Consider the following 19,529-nt stretch of genomic DNA (forward strand, 5'->3'; position numbering starts at 1 on the left):
TCTAAATAAATACTATGCTTCTATTCATTCACTTAAAAGTAAAAAAAATGTAATTTTTTCTTCATCTTTTCATATTTTTTTAATCAGGCTTTGATTTAAATGCCATAAAAAGATTTGTCAAATAGCACTAAAATTCACTTTTTGTCATTCTCATCATTCATTAAAACAAAACAAAAAAATTTGTACACATTTCACATTTTACATTATCATGAAAAACAAAAACGCAATAATTTGTAATCACTATTTTTGATACAAATCGTACAATTGCCTCAAACCCCCACCCAAAACAAACAAACCAACCCCCCCCCCACCAAACAGTTCCAGTTTCCAGAGAAGTGATCCAAAATATAAACATAAAATGAAAACAGAAATCTAATTTTCATGGGGTTGATTGCCAATCCTCTCCTGCCTTTCTATGCTTGCTCATTCTGTTCTATGTTCGCAACCAGCCCTTTGGTGTCCACCGCTGCTCGGTTTGGATTGTTGAAGTATAACTTGTTGTCAAAGGTGGATTCTCCCAGGGTGGGGGCAGGTATCCTAGGTATCCTTTTACGGAACAGGAGGAAGGCACCAAGTCCAACTATGGCGATTACAATTAATACTATAGCCACAGTGATGCCAGCGGACCCGTGTGTAGTTTCCTGGACGACGTGGGCTGAGGAGGCAAAAATGTAAAGTTGGAGCAGTGAATTTACTCAGATTTGAAAAATTAAAAAATATATGTTATATATTTTTAACAACTTACCAACAAATGGAGGCTTTTCTGTAGGTTTAATAACTAAAATGATAAATCAGTAAATAAATCAGTAAATACATACAAGGCTTATTTGAATATATTTTTTTAAAAAAAGCTTCTTTAAGTTACCTTTTGGTGTTTTGCAGATGAAAGAAAATGACCTTCTGCACTCTCTCGTACTCCACAGACCAGTGTAAGAACTGATGTACACACACGACTCTGACTGTGGCATTCCTGATTTCCAGTTGGTATAGTCCAAAGGGCTGTCATCGATCCACATCCACTTGTCTGAAGCGGAGACACATGTTAATTTATCAACACATATCCAATGTGTCGGTGTGTATATACATGTATATATTATGCTGAAGTTAACCTCACCTTCATGGGTCTTGTACATGCCAATCCAAAAGGTTTTGGCACTGTCCTGGAGAATCTCCACATTCTCTTCTATGAATTTACTCTCAATAGGGTCCTGAATACTCACTAGAGAAGCACCTGATAAACATGGTACAACAGTTAAAAGCTAAAGGTTATAAACATGGACATAATTCTCTGTTTACGTTGAATTATTTGTAACTTACCCATTTTTATACATTCAATTGAGGCGTGGGCCCAGTCGTTGGTCACTGAGCTGAAGAAGGAATAACAATGGCCTCTGAAAGGTATCCATGTTCTCCTGCTTGTTGATTGTGGACAGTCTCCAGGAAGCTGCGGGGGAGCAGTGGGAGCTACAACTGAAAAAGAAGGAGCAGGTTTTATGCCAGTCTTATGAGCTGCCTGCTAACTTTGCATAGTGAGTGTGTACAAAGTGTAAAACACAGAATGTCTCACCTTGTGACCTTTTGCAAAGGGAATAATAGGTATTGGTACATGGTGCAGTCTTCCATGTTTTGTCCACATCTACATACACACAGGCGTAGTTATTTTTAGGTTCATTTTTGCCCCATTTGGTGTATGACAGAGCCCAGTTATCCACCCACTTGAAGTGAAAACCAGTCTGAAAAAATAAAATCGTTGAAAACTGACACAGAGCTAGAAACAAGGTCAAAATCTCAACTTGAAATCCTGCTTGAACCAGCAATAAGCTGTAACAGGTAGACCCCTACCACATTGCTGTTGAGGCCAATCCACAAAGGCTCGTTGAGCTTGAGAATCTGCAAGGTGGCGTATGCGTGTGCTACGGGGCTCAGGATGCTAGCCAGCTCTGCATCATCTGCTTGGCACTGCCTCCTGGCCTCATCCCAGCGCATTTTCTGGGTCACCACTTTGTAGGAGTCATTGCCGAGCTTGTAGAAGGTCTTTGGTGACACAGTTGTGGGTTTGACAGCAATTTGTGAATCTGAGTAAATGACACACATTAGCTGGTAATCACAGTCACAAGAAATGTCTACGTAAGGTCTCTGCAACTCAAGTTCGATTACACAAAACTGAACTATTTTCCACTTTGCTTTTTCACCCCTCCTGTTTCTCTCATTGTTTTCACTTCTGTTTGATTACTTGCTCCTGTACTTTGACCTTCTTCATCCTCAGCAGCCCCCTGTGTATACAGAGTCCTGTTTTGACCCCCGTCTTTTTTTGTCAGATCACCTGTTTTGCTTCTGGTTGTGCTTCCTGTTTGGCTCCTAGCCATTCTCTGTGTGTTTTTCTTTTGTTTTTCATGCAGTGTAATGACGCATTTCTGTTGTAATGCCTGTTTCAACATCATGATTCAGCGTCCTCTCAACTGCCTTCATTCAACAATTCATGACAAGTCACACTTTTAAATAATTTAAATGTTGAAATCATTTTTGTTTATGCTGGGTATTGTTAAGCTAACTGTAAACTGATTGTTCTGATTGGCTGACTGTTACTAGGGCTATTGTGGCCATAGGCAACATGACCATATTAGGGTTAGTCACTGACATCACACAGATCCAAGAGTTAAAAAAGTTGTCTGAAGCTTGATCTTGTGACTCATAGAGGTGAGTTGCATAATACATTTAAGGATAAGGATAATAGAGAGCGCCTTCAAATTTAACAGCATGCTTTACTGATAGTGTGGCCTCGTCAGTTTGTTACTCACCAATTTTTCTTTTACAGATGAAGCCATAATCTGACTGACAGTCATCCACCTTCCAGTATCCAGTTTTTCTGGCACTGGTGCCCATCATGATCACGCAGTCATAGGACTGTCAAGCAGAAAAAAAAGGTTTGTTTCCATTGATTGTATTATGATGATAGTATGCTGACATTTCTTTTTACACACCGTTGGAGTAAGTAAATGTTTGCCTTATTGGTCTTACATAAATATTACCACTGGGGCATGCACACATAATCTGTGTAATCACTGTGTGATGGAGGAAGAATGGCTGGTGGAGTAAAAGAGTTTACAGATTTACTTATTAGGGGTGCAACGATATTCGTATCGATATTGAACCGTTCGATACAGTGCTTTCGGTTCGGTACGCATATGTATCGAACAATACAAAATTTGTAATTTATTTTATCAACTTTCCTTCTGACGATGCTGTCTGTGTTGAGTGCTCAGTAAATCTGCGTTTGACTACTCCGCCTAGGGTCGACAGTGCAGCCTAGGCGGAGTAGTCGAACGCAGATTCACTGAGCGCTCAACACAGACAGCATCGTCAGAAGGAAGAGCGCAGGGCAAGCTAGCGAGACAGAAGTTAAGCTCTCCTTACAACATGGACCTCCCCCACCCTCATTCAGATCTGGCGTTTGGAATTATTTTGGTTTTCATGTGACGTATGACCCTGAAGGTAAGCGAGTCATGGACTAAAGTAAAACAGTATGTTGGATGTGCCATGCAATGCTCAATTACATGGGTGGGAACTAGTGCGTTAACGCAGTTAGCTCGTTAACGTGTTGGCCGTCTAGCCCCATGCACGGGCGATCGGCGGTAGCTCGTTAACGGAGATTTGCCGTGTTGTGGCGTTAAGGTCATTTCAACGAGATTAACCTGAAAGCACTAGTGGGAACACAACGAATATGACTGCACATTTACGCCGACATCATCCCAGTGCAAAGACAAGTGGAAGCAGACAAAAAAAAGCAAGCATGCTACTAACTTTAGCCGAGTCATTTAGACAGCTGTTTAATATGCTGCTGAGAATATAGCCCAGAAGAAGCGGATAGTATAGCTTTTATTTTGGAAAGAGACATTTCTCTGTAATAAACTCTCTTTTCCAAAGATGAGTGATTCCTCAATCAGATACAGGGCTCGCAATATCGCTAGCCCAACGTCCTGGAGCTAGCGATTTTTTTCAGTCGGGCTACCAAAATCTATCTCTGCCCTGCCCGTCGGGTTATTGTAGGAAGGAAAAATATATGTCAATGCTTTTGCATTCTTTCGGAAATGTAGCTGGGTAATTATGTCATTGGCATCGGTGAGCCACTGTCAATATGTGACATATTGAAATCGCGTTTGAATTTGCGCTTGTTTTTTTGCTTTCACTTTGCAATCGCGCGAACTGTGTATAGAGAGCGACAGCACTGATCTGTGAGTGATGATAATTTGTGCACCAATTCCTCTGACATCGTCTTATTAATTGTTAGCTTACTATGCAAACATGACAAGTGAAATCTCCCGCAGCTTAAACATGTGAGAGGTTGATCGCGCAGAGAATCGCTGAGCTTATGTGAGTCCGTGTGTAAAAGCAGCAGGATTTATATTTGACTACGATGACCTGGATGACTGAGAACCTTCACAGACAGATATATATTTTAGTTCTGCTGAGCCAAATAAGACAGGTCAGGGTGAAGAAGTGAGAGCCAAAGAAAAGCTTACCACAAAACGGAGAAGTTATGACAAATCAGACTATAAGGCAAAAAGAAAGTGCAGCTTTATGGTTTCATGGACAAAAGAATTTCTGTGGCTGCAATATGACGAGCTATATAACCGGGGCTGCACATAAGTGGTCCGCAGGTGCGCATTCGCTGTCAAAATAAAAAACACGCACAAGGGTTAGGGTTAAATTTAAAAACTGTACTTTTGAGTTAAAATATATATTTATAATTTTAATAAATGACAAATTAAAAAGGCATGAACATTTTTTTTGTATCGAAAAAATATCGAACCGTGACACCAAAGTATCGAACCGAACCGAACCGTGAATTTTGTGTATCGTTGCACCCCTATTACTTATTTAACTAAAAGTAGATACAAGTGGTGCTGTGTCTGCCTGCATGCTCTGCAGGCAGGTTAGGTTAACTGATGACTCTAAATTGACTGTGAGCACGGATGTCCACCTCTCTGTGTCTCTTCACCCAGCAAAGGCCACTGTGTGCCCGCCTCTGACCCTGTGGCAGCTGCGAGAGACTCCTGAACTCGATAACTGGAAACATAGCTGCTGTTGTTTTTTTCTTTCTATAGTACTGATTATGAAACAAAGATTTTAAATATTGTATATGTTCATTAGACCAAACCTTGACTTGGAAGCATGGGATAACAAAGAAATACTACCATTTCAGTGATTAAAAGTGATCTTTTGAATATCATATTAGACTTCTTCCTAATCATGTGCTAAGGTGACTGGGAACATCTGGGGCACATACATGTGCCATACTGTTAAACTAAACTGTTTATTTAATATTAGCTGTCTGGATAGGCAGCACTCAGTCTGATTCAATGTCTTTTCTAAATTAAAGCGTGTGAGGGAGAGAAAAAATTCTCAGAAAAACCTCATGAAAATATCTTCCTGGAGGTGCTGATGCTGGCTCCCCTAAGGCCCAGTTGGTGTAGGAAATACTTTTCCCATCTGTCCACACAAAGCGCATCTCCCAGTTGACATCATTCATACCAATCCAAAAATCTTCCTTGTAGTTCAGCATCTGTGTTGTTAGGAAAGCTAGAAAGGAATTATTGCAATGTAATTTAGTGACACATGAAAATCAGCCGATATGTTTAAACATGAACTGCACTTTGCAACACTCCTGTCACTCACCTTGCTCTTTCTCACTGGTTATAGAAAGCAGATTTCCTCCCTGGTTTATGCAGTGTGTCCTGGCATCGTGCCAGTTTTTGTGATTCCCCACAACAAATTTGTAGCACTGTGTAAATAAAATGTAATCAGGGCGTTTATACTGAAATAACAAATGGGCAGAAATCAACTTGGCCAGGATATTTTTCCATACTTTTTATTTATTTGTTTGTTTAATTAAAGACATTTACCTGGAATAATCTGTGTAGTACATATGTATTTACCTTTCCTTGGAAAGCTAGCCACTCTGGAGCACATCCTCCTTTGGGAGCTGTGGTCGGGGCCATTGTTGTATTGATAAAACTGTTGCTTCTCTTACATATCGACGGAAGCTCAATACCACAGTTAATATCATTCCAGTACCCTACATGTTAAGAATTTACAGAAAATTATGAATTGAATTGAATTTCAAATCATTTCAAGGGACTTAGGGATTAATTTTTTACTAACATTTACCATAAATTACAATATAGATTTTCTCTGTATTAGACTCACCCATGCTGTTGTACATAGTCACACAGTTTTCATCATTGTTGGCAAAGTTGGGCTCATTGTGTTCCCATGCGGTGTAAGTTACAGGGGTGCCATCAAGCCAGCTTAAAATGAAAAGAAGAGAATTAACAAGTTATCAAGAATCCTAAACATTTGATGAAGGTTGTTTGTAAACAGCTAGTGGTTTTTTTTTTGTAAATAATGCATTTTGATTTACCTAAACGATTTATCTAAATTCACTATCAGGCCGATGTAGTACTGTCCTTGTGTTCCTCTAGAAATCTGTTGAAACATAAAATGCGACTTTATATTAGGAGGAAAAGGAAAAAGAGACTCTGTGGATTTTAGAATTTAAACAAAATGCACAAAGGTCCTGATTTGATTTATTAGGTTTGGAAATGTATTCTATATTTCTTGCCTGTTTCCAAAGGAACTTTCTCTCGCTCTCTCCTGTGATGACTACAAGTTCACCAAAGTTTTTTTTGCAATAGGCTCTGGCTGCTTCCATACTCTGTTTGTTCATGTTCAGGTAATACTGGCTGTCATTGTATAGAAGCCATCCATCGTCTGTGGTGTTGTATTCTGCAAAGAGAGCAAAAACATTGGGAGTTCAGTCATGCAGGCAGCTTTGTAAATCTTTAAGTTGATTTATGAAAAGAAAAAAGGCAGAAATATTAAAGAATCCTTAGGGTTTAGACTCAAAGAACCATAAATGAATTAATGAGGTATAATTTACATTTTAGACCAATCAATGAAATAGCAGAGGGCATCGTTGAGTCTAGACAGAAGTGGTGAATCAACTGACCTAAACTGTATTTCTCAGTGAAATAAAAAGATCTGTTGAATCAACTAGACTTTTCTCTGAACAATAATTAAACTTACCTTGTACAGATATCACAGGCTCGGGGTTGGGAGTCACACCTGAGAATAAATAAACGAGACCCACAAATATTACCAAGCTTTAATTTAACACCAAATGTTTGGAAATCTGGCTCTGTGTGAGCTGAAATTCCAAGATATGATCAGCCTGTCTCACCTTTGCGTAACTGGCAAATCCAGCTATTGTAGGCATCACAGTGTCGATCATTCCACCTCATTCTTAAGTTAAGGTCCATCTCTGTACAGTGCTCGTTGTCATTGTGGTTATTTGGTTCTCCATAGCCCCAGTTCTCAAAGTCAAACTAGGTCAAAGTTTTTACAAAGATACATAATTAGGCAGGAAATGAGAGCAGTAATAATTAAAACTTTTCCTGATTGTTCTGAATTTCTACATACCGGTGATCCATCACTCCAGACAAAACCTCCATTGGTTCCCTGTAAGCTGAGGCCTATCCAGAATTTTTCACTGTAGTAGACACTGTATGAAAGTAAAAAACACAAGCACTGATTATCTGACTTGTTGATTTACCCAGTATGAATTCTGAGATATGCAAGCTGTTAGCTAGTGCAAGTAAACATACTTGAGCTCTCTACATTCCTGATGACTGTGTAAGCTTATGAGGTCCCCGCCAATGGCCCTGCAGAAGTCCCGTGCTTCAGACCAAGTCTTCTTTTCCTCTTGACGTTTCTTGTACGCCTTTATTAAGGAGTGAAAAAAAAAAGGGGGGGGAAGCCAGTGTTTTATTACTGAAACGGCACAAATTTGTTATTGTTCTTAAGTTTGTGCTCCTACTTTGAAACATTTGTTCCCTTTGCTGAGCGGGGTCCACTCAGAAGCACAGGCCGCGGCCAGAGTGGTGGGTGGAGCTGTTGTTGTCTGCACACCCTCAGCACGTTTCTTGCAAATATACTTCTCCTTGTTACTGCAGCTGACAACATCCCATAGTCCAGCAAAAACTCCAGTTGTCATGGCAACACATCCTTGTTTTCTGTCTTTTATTAGAGTAAGATAAAAGCATACGGATTAGATTCAATCTAATACAGAAAAGAAACTATGTTGAGCATAACTTCTCATTAGTGATCATGAATTACATGACAATGATTATCATGACAGCATTCTCAGAACAATGGCAAAGACCAAGTGAAGTGAAGAAGGAGAACTGTCGATTGGGAAGGTCTGTCTCTAAACAACTTCAGATTCCGAGAATATCAGTTTAAATGATTTAGCTTAATCACAAGTTATTCAGCTGTGTCACCACCAGTGTTGGGTAAGTTACTTTAAAATAGTAACTTAGTTACATTACTAGTTACTTCTCTCAAAAGTAACTCAGTTACTTCAAGTTACTCGTTACTTTCAAAGTAACTAGTTACTAGGGAAAGTAACTTTGGTTTTACTCAGAATTCTCTTGTTAATGTGTTGCTTCCATAACTTTGCCAGTCTTCTAGCTTGCTTACTTGCCACAGTGCACTGTGCCACCTACCAATAGAAAGGAAAAGATAATGTGCATATTTCCACGAGAGAAATCCCACACCTGGACCGTCGTTGACTACTGCCATGATTCTAGCCTACGTCACAGCGTCATGTGCGCCTTTTACATCCAACACAAAAACTGCAGTCGTGGTGCTTTGATTGTACTCAGAACTCAGAAATTCTGCCTTCTGAATAGGAAGATGACACCAGACTGCAGATGAGCTGCATACAGAGCTGGACTGGGACAGAAAATTGGCCCGGACATTTTGACTAGAGACTGGCCCACCATTATAGGAAAAATCTTAAAGCCTTTGAATGAAAACAAACGCTGTTGTGACAGTGATGTTCACTGTTTTGATGGTATATATGCATCAATCTATCAATCGTTTGTTGTAAGATTCAGATAATTATTTTTTTAAAAGCTAGACATTTTAAATGAGAATAAGAAAGAAAAGTATTTCTTTGTGCCCCCCTTTCCCCGTTAATGCCCTATGTGATGGACCGAGCAGTGAAGGAAACTTAGGCACAGGTTAAAGTCCAAAAAAGACCACTAACATGGTGATATTACCACTGTGTGGCTGTAAGTGCAGCCATCACACCCTACATGCCCCCCTGGCCACACTTTGCTAGACCCGCCCCTGCACAGTTACCAGCTGTCAGCTACCTAAAAAAGGATCCTGGTGTTATTTATCTCTCAGAAATAGTTCATAACTTCCCTTCAACTCATTCATGTCACCTAAAAGGTAAACCTGTTTCTCCATCACCTGTTCAACTCTGATGATCCAGTAAGGACATCTCCTGGTTTCATCTTCATGTTTCCCTCTCACCAGATAACCAAATCATATCATGACCAGCAGCTTTTACAGCTGTGGCTCCAGCAAACATCAGCTGATACTAGAAATTAATATTAAATTCTAACAACAGCTGATCAAGCTTAAACGTGCTGCTGTTGTTTAGCGCGACATCCGCTGGTTTCCTCTTTCGGCGCAAAGTGGGCATAAACAAACAAGAGAGCCGATCAGCTGATCATTGATCAGTTTTCATGACTGAAGTAGAAACGGGAGAGGGAGGGGGGAGAATGAAAGAAGAATAGGCAGCTGTGCAGCAAAGACACAGAATAACTCCAGCTTTGTGCCTTTTTCATTGTAGCTGAATTACCGGACAAACTGTTCCTTTTCACCTCAATAAGAAACGCGTAATATTTTCTCTGAATACCAGACGGGAGGTTGGCAACTCTAATAACTTATGAACAAAATAAAGTTCAACATCATTAACATCATAGCACCACCCAGCTGTATAGAAACCCCGTCATGCTAGCTAGCACGCAGTACGGAAAAAGTCAGAATAACGAAAATAAACTACACCTAAACTTGGTTTATATCTGACCCAGAGAGACTGCAGGTCATAACTTCTTACCTGAAGTTCAGTTCACACTTGGACCGGTGGCCGCCTCGGGTCTCTTTTCCTTCTGCCTCCCTTTTCCTTCATCCACCTGCTGGCCTCCACCACTTGCTAATGTTACTGAATCTGTGGAAGCTCCGCGATAGCCACCACACGAAGTAACGAGTAACGACCCTATCTAAATCCCAGTAACGACTAACGCGTTCCTGATTTTGGCATAATAACTAGTTACCGTGCTCGTTACCACAATAATAACGTAGTTACTGTAACGCGTTACTTAATAACGCGTTAGTCCCAACACTGGTCACCACATTGCCAAAATCTGGAAGAAGACCCTAACTTTCTCCCTCAATTGAGAGGAAATTTAGTTAGTTCAGGAACAAGCTAGGAACAACCAAGACTGAATATTGACATGAACTGGAAACTGGGGGCCTCTGGATGTCTGGAGTTTTGATCTCCTCCATACCTGCTTCATGCCCTGGTGGACGGAGCTGTGGCTCCCCACACCCTCTAGCAGATCATTACATGAAGGAACCTTTTAAATACAAGCGTGTCCATGCTCACAGGTGTACACACGGGTGCTCACAGACACATACACCCTTTTTGGCTCCTACCTCAAAGCACACTGTGCGCTGTCGATCTTACGTGCTGCACAATAATGTTTAATATTTAGTATTTACTGTTATATTCCCATAGATCATCTTGATGTTGTTTATTGTATTGCTCTCATTTTCTTCTGCTTGTTTTCTTTTTTCTTTCTCAACAGGTGATCCAGGTGATTGATATATGTATTTTTTTTTGTCTGCTTATTTAGTTGGTTTTTGTTTTTTTGCCCTTTATCCCCGTCCCTCTTCTCTGCTGTTTTTTCCCCCTCTTCCTTTCTCCCTTTTCTTTTCCTCATTCAAGTCTGTCCCGAATCTAGCAAGTGAAAATAAAAAAATAAATAAAATAAACAATAAAAGGTGAATCAAATAGACCATTACGGCAAGGCTGGGATGGTCAATTTGGTAAAGTAAATCCGTCGGGCATCTTTCCTCGCCTTTAGACAATAATTCTGATGGCAAAAGAACCAAACGGGACAGACAAAAAAAAAAAGAAAAAAAAAAGACATGAACTGGAAACTGCTGTAATCCCAGCTTCACTGTCAATAGTGAAGCCAGTTTCAGAAATCAGCACCTTCAAGCTCGACTAAAATTTGAAGCTGTCCACTATTCAGCCAAAATAATAGGAGTAAAGGGGAGGAGTAAATTAAGAACACTGTATCAACTGCCAAGCATGGTGGTGGTAGCAACATGCTCTATATGCTCTAGGACTGTTTTGCTGACAATGGTTCTGCTACATTACACAAAGGGTGAATTCTTCCAAATTCTACAACTTCTCAAATCATTGGCTAGATGGACACAAACTTGGGCACAAATGGGTATTCCAACAGGACAGTGATGCCAAACACACATCAAAACTGACTCTGGATTGTAATAAGTTAAAGAGTGTATAAGGTTAAAGAGTCTAAGGTGTACCTGGCATTCCCACATTGAAATTAGTGAACGTGACCGCTCTTTCAGTCATCCATTTGAACATGTTTCTGTCTTCTGTGTTCGATAAGCCTGTCCAGAAGTACTTCTCTGGTCTCAAGCCCACCAAACTGACCAGAAAAGCATTCTCATATCTGCATGAAAACATACACAAAGTTTGGCATATGTGTGACATTTCTGCATTAGAATTAAGTGTGGAATAGTTGTAAAGTCCAAAACAGACAAACAAATTTTCATGTCATGGTTCAGTACTGTCCATACTAGTCTGATGAAGGCTCTAATATTAAAGGATTTTTATGTAAAAGTAGGTGATCACGATCAAGTGATCAGAGCTCTAGTAAAGCTACCCTTGTCCAGTGATTTCTTTTGCATCCCCTATAAAAAAACAAACAAAAAAAAAACTGAAGAAAGAACTGAAACCATGTTCCTCAAGAATTGAGTAATGATATGAGCAAGGACTGTGCAATCCAATTTTAATCTAGTTTCAACTTCTAATGACTACGTAAATGAAAATTATTGCACAATATTGAAAATGTATGGTCTACCAATAGAACAAAAAGCAAAGGTGGTGCAGGCCCACCACCCACAGGAGGCACCGTGGGGGCCGGGTGCATTGTGAGCCGGGCGGCGGCCAGGAGCGGAGGACCGATCCCCGGCTACCAAGACTGGCAATTGGTACACAGAATTTCACCCCTCTGGTGGGGAAGGAGGCTGAGTTAGTGCGTGAGGTTGAGAGGTACCGGTTAGATATAGTCAGGCTCACATCAACGTACACCTTGGGCTCTGGAACTAGCCTCCTGGAGAGGGGCTGGACTCTGTCTCAGTCTGGAGTTACCCCTGGTGAGAGGTGGCGGGCCAGGGTGGGTATCTTGGTATCCCCTTGGCTTGCTGCCGGTATGTTGGGGTTTCTCCCAGTGGACGAGAGGGTTTTTTCCCTTCACCTCCAGGTCGGGGAACGAGTCCTGACCGTCGTCTGTGCTTATGCGCCGATTGGCGGTTCAGAGTACCCAGCCTTCTTGGAGTCCCTGGGTGGGGTACTGGAGGGTGGTCCTCCTGGAGAGTCTGTTGTCCTACTGGGAGACTTCAATGCTCACGTCACTTGTTTTGTTATTGGACTTAAGCGGGTGGTGGCTGAAGCAAAAACTCGGGTGTGGGAGGAGTTCGGAGAGGCCATGGAAAAAGACTTTTGGACTGCCTTGAAGAGATTCTGGCAAACCGTCAGGCGACTCAGGAGGAGAAAGCGGTGTCCCGAGTTTCTGAAGGCTCTGGATGTTGTAGGGCTATCTTGGTTGACATGCCTCTACAATGTTGTGTGGAGATCAGGGGCAGTACCCCTGGACTGGCAGACCGGGGTGGTGCTTCCCATCTTTAAGAAAGGGGACCGGAGGCTGTGTTCCAACTACAGGGGAATCACACTCCTCAGCCTCCCTGGGAAAGGCATTCGACCGTGTCCCTCGGGGGGGGGGGTGTCCTGTGGGTGGTGGTCCGGGAGTATGGGGTGTCTGGCCCATTGCTACGGGCCATTCAGTCCTTATACAACCGTTGCAAGAACTTGGGCCACATAGCCGGCAATAAGTCGAAGTCGTTCCTGGTGGGTGATGTGCTCAGCCAGGGCTGCCCTTTGTCGCCAATTCTGTCCATTATTTTTATGGACAGAATTTCTAGGCGTAGCCAAGTGGTGGAAGGCTTTCACTTGGGTGGTCTCAGGATCTCATCTCTGCTTTTTGCAGATGATGTGATTCTGTTGGCTTCATCTGGTGATGGGGTTCCAGCTCACCTTGGAACGATTCACAGCCGAGTGTGAAGTGGTGGGAATGAGAATCAGCACCTCCCAATCTGAGGCCATGGTCCTCAGCCGGAATAGGGTGGAGTGCCCACTTCGGGTTAGGGACGAGTTCCTGCCCCAAGTGGAGGAGTTTAAGTATCTCAGGGTGTTGTTCACAAGTGACGGGAGAAGGGAGCGGGAGATCAACAGACGGATTGGTGCAGCGGCCACAGTGATGCAGACACTGTACCGATCTGTTGTGGTTAACAGAGAGATGAGTGTAAACGCAAAGCTCTCAATTTACTGGTCGATTTACGTCCCTACCCACACCTATGGTCACGAGCTTCGGGTAATGACCGAAAGAATGAGATCTCGGATACAAGCGGCAGAAATGGGCTTCTTCCAAAGGGTGGCTGGCCTCTCCCTTAGAGATAGGATGAGAAATTCGGCGATTTGGGAGGGGCTCAGAGTAGAGCCGCTTCTCCTCGAGATCGAAAGAAGCCAGCTGAGGTGAGTCGGGCACCTGACAAAGATGCCTCCTAGGTACCTCCTGGGTGAGGTTTTATGGGCATCTCCCACCAGGAAGAAGCCCCGGGGCAGACCCAGGACACGCTGGAGAGGTTATATCTCTGGGCTGCCCTGGGAATGCCTTGTTGTTCCCCCAGACAAGCTGGAGGAGGAAGGTCTGGGCTTCTCTGCTTGGGCTTCTGCCCCAGATAAGCTGAACAAAATGGATGGAGAGATGAATGGATATTTGGTATTTGAACTAATACAAAACATCTAAACATGAAATATACCTATCAGACACATCCACCAGGTTCGCACCAGCCCCTGAGCATGCCTGCTTTGCCTCTTCAAAGGTTTTTTTCTCAGCTCCGATGTTATAACAGTATGAACCAAACCTGATTGATCCCTAAAAAAAGGGGAAAAAAATGATGAATAAAGGCTTTTCTGTTAAATTGCACCTGTATTTAAAAGAGAGGACATAACTCACAAGAGTGCACCCTTTGTTGACTTCTGCTAGACTGCCTCCAATTGGTTTAGCCGAGGCCTTCTTCTTGCACATATATCCATGCAACTTCTCACAAGTGTGATCTGCCCACTTACCATCCTGTATAAGAAATACAGAGGGGTCTTAGAGTTGTAACTTTATAACAGAATTGATTGTGGTTTTGCAAGAATTTGTGCTACCTTTCCTTGAATCAGGACACAGTCCTCCTGGAAGCTGGTGAGATGAGAGGGCTCATCACTCTGCCACTGGGTAAAGGTGACATGTGAGTGATCGGACCATTCAAAGAGCATCTGGTTCTTTTGGTCATTCATGCCAATCCAGAGCACATCTGTCGGCACTGAGGTTTGAAGTATATAGAGACGGAAAGTGGTCATATATGTCTCCTTACTCTTTCAGGCTGTTTTTATAATAGAATTGTTTAATGAACGTCACAAATTTATTTATTTAGTCTGGTTTGGAGGTGCTGCCAGCTATAGTTTGTTACAAAGCTCATACTGTACAACCTAGCTAATGCTATGCTAAGCTAATTAGCTCAAGGCTAGTTTCATATTTTCTCAAAATGTAAAATTATTTCTTTTCATTTATAGGTAGGTAGGTAATAGGTAGGCCTATTCCACGTCACGATAGAGTACTTACTTTCTGATATTTCAGTACTTTAGCAGGATATTGTTATTTGTTGTTATCTTCTTGTACACTTACTGTATCCAGATTGAGAAATAATGAAGCTCTGCTCCTCTATGTTATGTATGCTGGCAAGATCTCCTCCTTCTTTGCGGCATGCAGCTAAAGCATTACTCCACATCTCTGCAGTCCTCACCAGATAGTAGCAGTTTCCTGCATAGTGAACCCAGTGATTGGGGCAAAAGCCAGGCTGTTTGGCTGTGGACAGAGACCAGAAGGGCTAAGAACAAACTCTTTCTAGGTTTGTATTGTAAAGATATGGACTCATAATAAATGGAAATTTACTCGATGGTGGGGGCAGACTGGTAGCGTTTCCTTTACGACAAATGTAACCAAGTTTCTTGCTGCACACGCTGCTCTCCCACTTTGAGGCCTTTGCAGCATTTAGGGTTGCACAGTTTAACCCAGGGTTTGATGATGGATGACCTGTGGGAAGCACAGGTTAGTTAATGCTAAATATAAAAGGGTGTACTTTTGAAGTACTCCAGGTATTTAAAAAACTCACACAATTCCATGACATATACCAAGACATACTAACCTGGGGCCCAGTTTAAATATCTGAAAGGGTTTCCGTTGCTCCACTGCCATCCACTATCAAAATCCAAGCTGTTCAGCCCAATCCACAGAGATGAGCCCAAATGATTTGCTAACCCTGTGTCAACACATGCATTTGAAATTAATGTATCATCAGCAATATAACACAGATGATAGAAGGCTGATTATGTACCTGAAATGTATGACTGCTCATGCAGCTCTACGATGCTGAGGAGGTCGGCTCCCTGCTGCTGGCAGCTCTTCCTGGCCTGATACCAAGTCAACACTGACTGTGCGTTTAACTGATACTGAACCCCTGTGACTGGGTCAGTGATCCAGTTGGAGGATGCTAGATTATGGTAAAGACACAAAGCGCTATAAATTATTACACAGCTGGAAATTACTTACATCAGGAAGTTAAATTCATTGAACGCTCCCTGACTTCAGTACACAGTGAAGGATTCAGTTTCTTTTATTACCCTGCATGGTTTGAATATGGACTGAAGATTGGGTGCTATCACAATTTAAAACATGTCTGTTTTGATGACATGTTGATCTATAACAGTGATTCCCGAAGTGTGAGCTGGGGGGGCCCTGGTGGGCGGTGAAGGTACTGCAGGTGGTGCTGCAGTAATAAGAGAAATTCAGTTTGAAATTACAAGTATATGCAATTACATATGCATATAAATGTATTTATTTAAATTAAGGTTAATTAAAATTAGTAATAAGAGGTGGTTAGTTTGTGATATTATAGTACTGAGGTTTGTGTGGCAGGTGGGCCTTAACACTGATTGGGCAACATTAGCAATTTATAGCCAACAGCCTGTGTTGTTTATGCTTTTTGAATAACATTTTCAAAGAAATACACTGATTTTTCTTGTATTTTGATTAGAAGAAAGATTAAGGTGGGCCCCATGGGAGTCTGTGGTTTTTAGGTGGGCCACAGCAGTCTTAATTTTGGGAATAGCTGATATACAGGAACAGAAAGTATCAATAAGAATTTCAAAACTTAAAGGAAGAAAGTATATAAAGTATGTAATTTAAGAAACATCTTCTACAGCCTCAGATGGGACGGAACTCTGACTTTATAAAGCAGTCTGGTAAAGGGAGATCCCTTTATTTTGCTGTTGCTTTCCTGCCTCAGTTTAAGAGCAGTGCCAGGGGAAACTTAAGCCTGTGAAAAGAGGAAACAGAGGACAGTGCTGTGTTGACAGTCCATGAGAGGAAAAGGTCAGAGAGGGTCAGAAAACGGGCCTGCAGCACTTAATTCTTCATAAAAAACAAAGTTTTTGTGCATGATTTAATAAAAGTAACCATGGAGGACTTCCTGTCTTCATATTATAGATGTAAAGTGGACTGGATCAGACCATCTTTCAGGTTAAAGAGATTTTTCATTCCTTACCTCTGGTTGGACAAAGTCCCCATTTTCCCACTTTATCATAATCTCTCTCTGTGGCACACCACAGCTGTCCATCCGTACGACCGTCTTTAGTGCATTCGGCGTACCACTTCTCGTGGAACTTAAAAGGGAACTGACAAGCGGTTCCAAAAGCATTTCCTCCTAGTGTGAATATCTCTGCGGAGACACAAATAATGGAGACGTGCAGTCATTTCACCAGCATGTGATTGATAATTATGAGAGTTTGCCTCCCAACTTCTTAGGTTTCTTTTCTTAAGCTTTTAGAACTTCATTCAATTGATTTCAGCCAATTTACCCTCAAGTTTGTTTACTGATGCTGAGTGAGAAGGAGTAGTGTTCGGTTTCTTGCCCTGGTTAAAGTCAGTCATTTAAATTTAGAAAATGAACTTGTGCTTGTAATGGACACGTGCCCATGATGAAAAGGGGTTTTTCCCAAAACGCTCCAGAATGTTGGGAAGTGCTGCAAACGTTGCAAATGGTAAGTACAAATCACTGCAAATCACTCCAAACCAAAAGTACATTAAAGCACGCAAACTCATACTTGTACTTTGCAAATAGGTTATCAGGTGTGATAAATGAGTCTAAAGTTTTAGCTTGACCTGAAAGTGATGGTGATGTTAAAACTTAATACAGCTTTTGGTTGTTTGAGTTACCAAGCTTTAAAAAGTGTGGGTTTTTCACCTATCCACCATGGATTCCAGTTATACAGTTGAGACTTGCTGCCTATGCTGTGCACAGAGAGTGCCTTCATAAGGACTGCTTATTATCTGTGCTGCACTGACAATTATGCAGTCTCACCAGCGATCCCTGACTGTGTTCACTTTTAGTAAGAACAGCAAGTTTCTCAACAGCTATGCTGTAACCAGCTCCCCTCTAGTCCAAGAAAATCTTTCTAAAAATTATACCTGCAGTTGAAAACATAATTTCGTAATGCTTAAATCCTCAAATGCTACACTCCAAACAACGACATATTCTAACATGTGCTAAAACATTCATACTCTGTCCAAATATTCAAAAAGAAGGGGGAAAGAATAAGAACTATGTTACTTTCCCTAGACAACTACAAAATCCCCAATAAATATTATTATAGCCAAGCCAAGTTTCGTACTCAGATCAGATAAAAAAACAACCTTCCACATACTTTAAGATATTTAGATGGTAAATGTAATTTCATCAGTAGCCATAGCACTTTTATAACCTAGTTTGCTTTGTACAGATTGTAATATTTTGCATTTGTAATTTGAATGGAAGTAAGAAAATTTTTATTGTACTTTACAAATTCCAAAAACAACAACTTTAAAGCATGCACTGTTCAAGGACCTTCTAAAACACATTTCTAAACTTTCTACAAAGCTAAAGCAGACTCAGGTTTAGCTATCTTTGTAGGCTCTTGTGCCCATCATTCCTACCTTGATATCCCTTTGAACAGAGGTCCCCCTGAGTGCCATATATCCTCCAGCGACTCCAGATCCCAGAACCTTTGTAGATCATGACGCTTTTCTCATTGCGGTTGCCCCAGTTTAAGTGCAGGTCCTGGTCTTTTAGGCCAAAGAGGGTATCGTTCTTACACTGCCAATGCTGGAGGTCATTGCTCTCATCACATTCCACGAGCTGCACCTTCACCCAGTCTTTTATCGCTGTTGTACCCAAACACAGCTTAAGGGACAAACTGAGGAGACGAGACTCAGAGACCCATCGGAACTGTTGATCTTTGGCATGAGGATTACAAGCATCCACTGTTATAAAGGTGGCACTCGCCACCTTTACGCACTTGTTGTGATCTTCATTGAAAATCAGGAAGCTACTCGTGTCTGGAGCATAGCAAAAAGAAAATTCAGCAACACATTCCCATGGGATATGTTTTTCAAATGAAGCCACAAGTGTATTAACCAACAAAAATGTTTCTGTGTTACATACCTATATCAGCGGTGATGCAGAAGACTTGGACAAGGACACAGAGGACCACAGCAAAATTTAAACAGGGCAACATTATCCTTGTGTAGTTTGCAGTTACTGTTGGATGAGACTAGCAGAGATTTCCCGTCATGAGCAAAGGGGTCTGGTGTATACAAAGGTGTGTGACATGGAGCAACAGTGATCCAGAGACTCAGTGCCTTCCCTTTTTAATCAGACAGATGGATATCCTGTCACATGAGTAGTTACGCCTGGTCAAACTCCTGGAAGTTCCACAAGCTTTGCAGACCTTTTGGCAGGGTAGGCAGGAAGTAGGAAACAAACAATCTGACCTCTCCATTCAGCAAGAAAATGAAAGTCAACTTCAAGTGTCAGGCAAGACTCATAATGAAAGCAAAATGGTTTTTTGTTTTTTTTAAAAAATATCACAAAGCACCCTTTTCAGGATTAATTCCCTTTATTGACTTCATCATTGACTTTAAACTGTTGTAAATAGACATTATGTGCTAAAAATGTGCCTGGAGCTTGAACCCTGAGAGCAGATTGCACTGTGCAAGACTAAATTTAGATTCAAAGGGAGATTGAGAAGAACAGGATTGCAGTGAGGACCTGAGCGATATAATGAGGTTTGTAGCACTTTGTTGATGTATGTTTTTGCAGGATAGTACTATGAGGCTTTAGTTGAAGAGTAGAGCAATGACACCAATCAGAAGACA

The 19,529-nt window shown here is 41.5% G+C and overlaps 1 protein-coding gene across 2 annotated transcripts; it reads right to left on the reverse strand.

Annotated features, from left to right (window-relative positions):
- Positions 1–53: 53 nt before the first annotated feature.
- mrc1a (mannose receptor, C type 1a) lies at positions 54–18,999 on the reverse strand. 2 transcript variants are annotated; one of them, XR_013911311.1, is made up of 30 exons: positions 18,817–18,999; positions 18,309–18,710; positions 16,882–17,055; positions 15,673–15,828; positions 15,484–15,597; positions 15,231–15,371; positions 14,964–15,143; positions 14,444–14,601; positions 14,247–14,363; positions 14,050–14,165; positions 11,473–11,621; positions 7,877–8,076; positions 7,665–7,780; positions 7,480–7,561; positions 7,241–7,385; positions 7,087–7,125; positions 6,623–6,786; positions 6,422–6,486; positions 6,208–6,308; positions 5,937–6,076; positions 5,677–5,782; positions 5,414–5,580; positions 2,799–2,904; positions 1,843–2,075; positions 1,568–1,636; positions 1,318–1,470; positions 1,115–1,231; positions 866–1,024; positions 746–778; positions 54–655 (listed from the first exon to the last, which is right to left on the reverse strand). XR_013911311.1 is itself a non-coding variant. In XM_026179811.2 (30 exons), the coding sequence occupies exons 1-30, from the start codon at positions 18,887–18,889 to the stop codon at positions 414–416; spliced, it is 4,314 nt and encodes a 1,437-aa protein (XP_026035596.1). In that variant the 5' UTR covers positions 18,890–18,995; the 3' UTR covers positions 54–413. The 2 variants fall into 2 exon arrangements, 1 of the variants encoding a protein (XP_026035596.1); XM_026179811.2 differs by having other exon boundaries at positions 1,568–1,733; positions 18,817–18,995.
- Positions 19,000–19,529: the final 530 nt, after the last annotated feature.

This window comes from Astatotilapia calliptera, chromosome 9 (assembly GCF_964374335.1).
Source record: "Astatotilapia calliptera chromosome 9, fAstCal68.1, whole genome shotgun sequence".
NCBI lineage: Eukaryota > Metazoa > Chordata > Actinopteri > Cichliformes > Cichlidae > Astatotilapia > Astatotilapia calliptera.

Coding starts and splice junctions, on each gene's coding strand:
- mrc1a (XM_026179811.2), bottom strand. CDS start 18,889: ATGTTGCCCTGTTTAAATTTTGCTGTGGTCCTCTGTGTCCTTGTCCAA. Junction 7,781..7,876: donor AAGGGAACAAATGTTTCAAA/GTAGGAGCACAA, acceptor TCCTTAATAAAG/GCGTACAAGAAACGTCAAGA. Junction 6,077..6,207: donor GACTATGTACAACAGCATGG/GTGAGTCTAATA, acceptor CTTAACATGTAG/GGTACTGGAATGATATTAAC.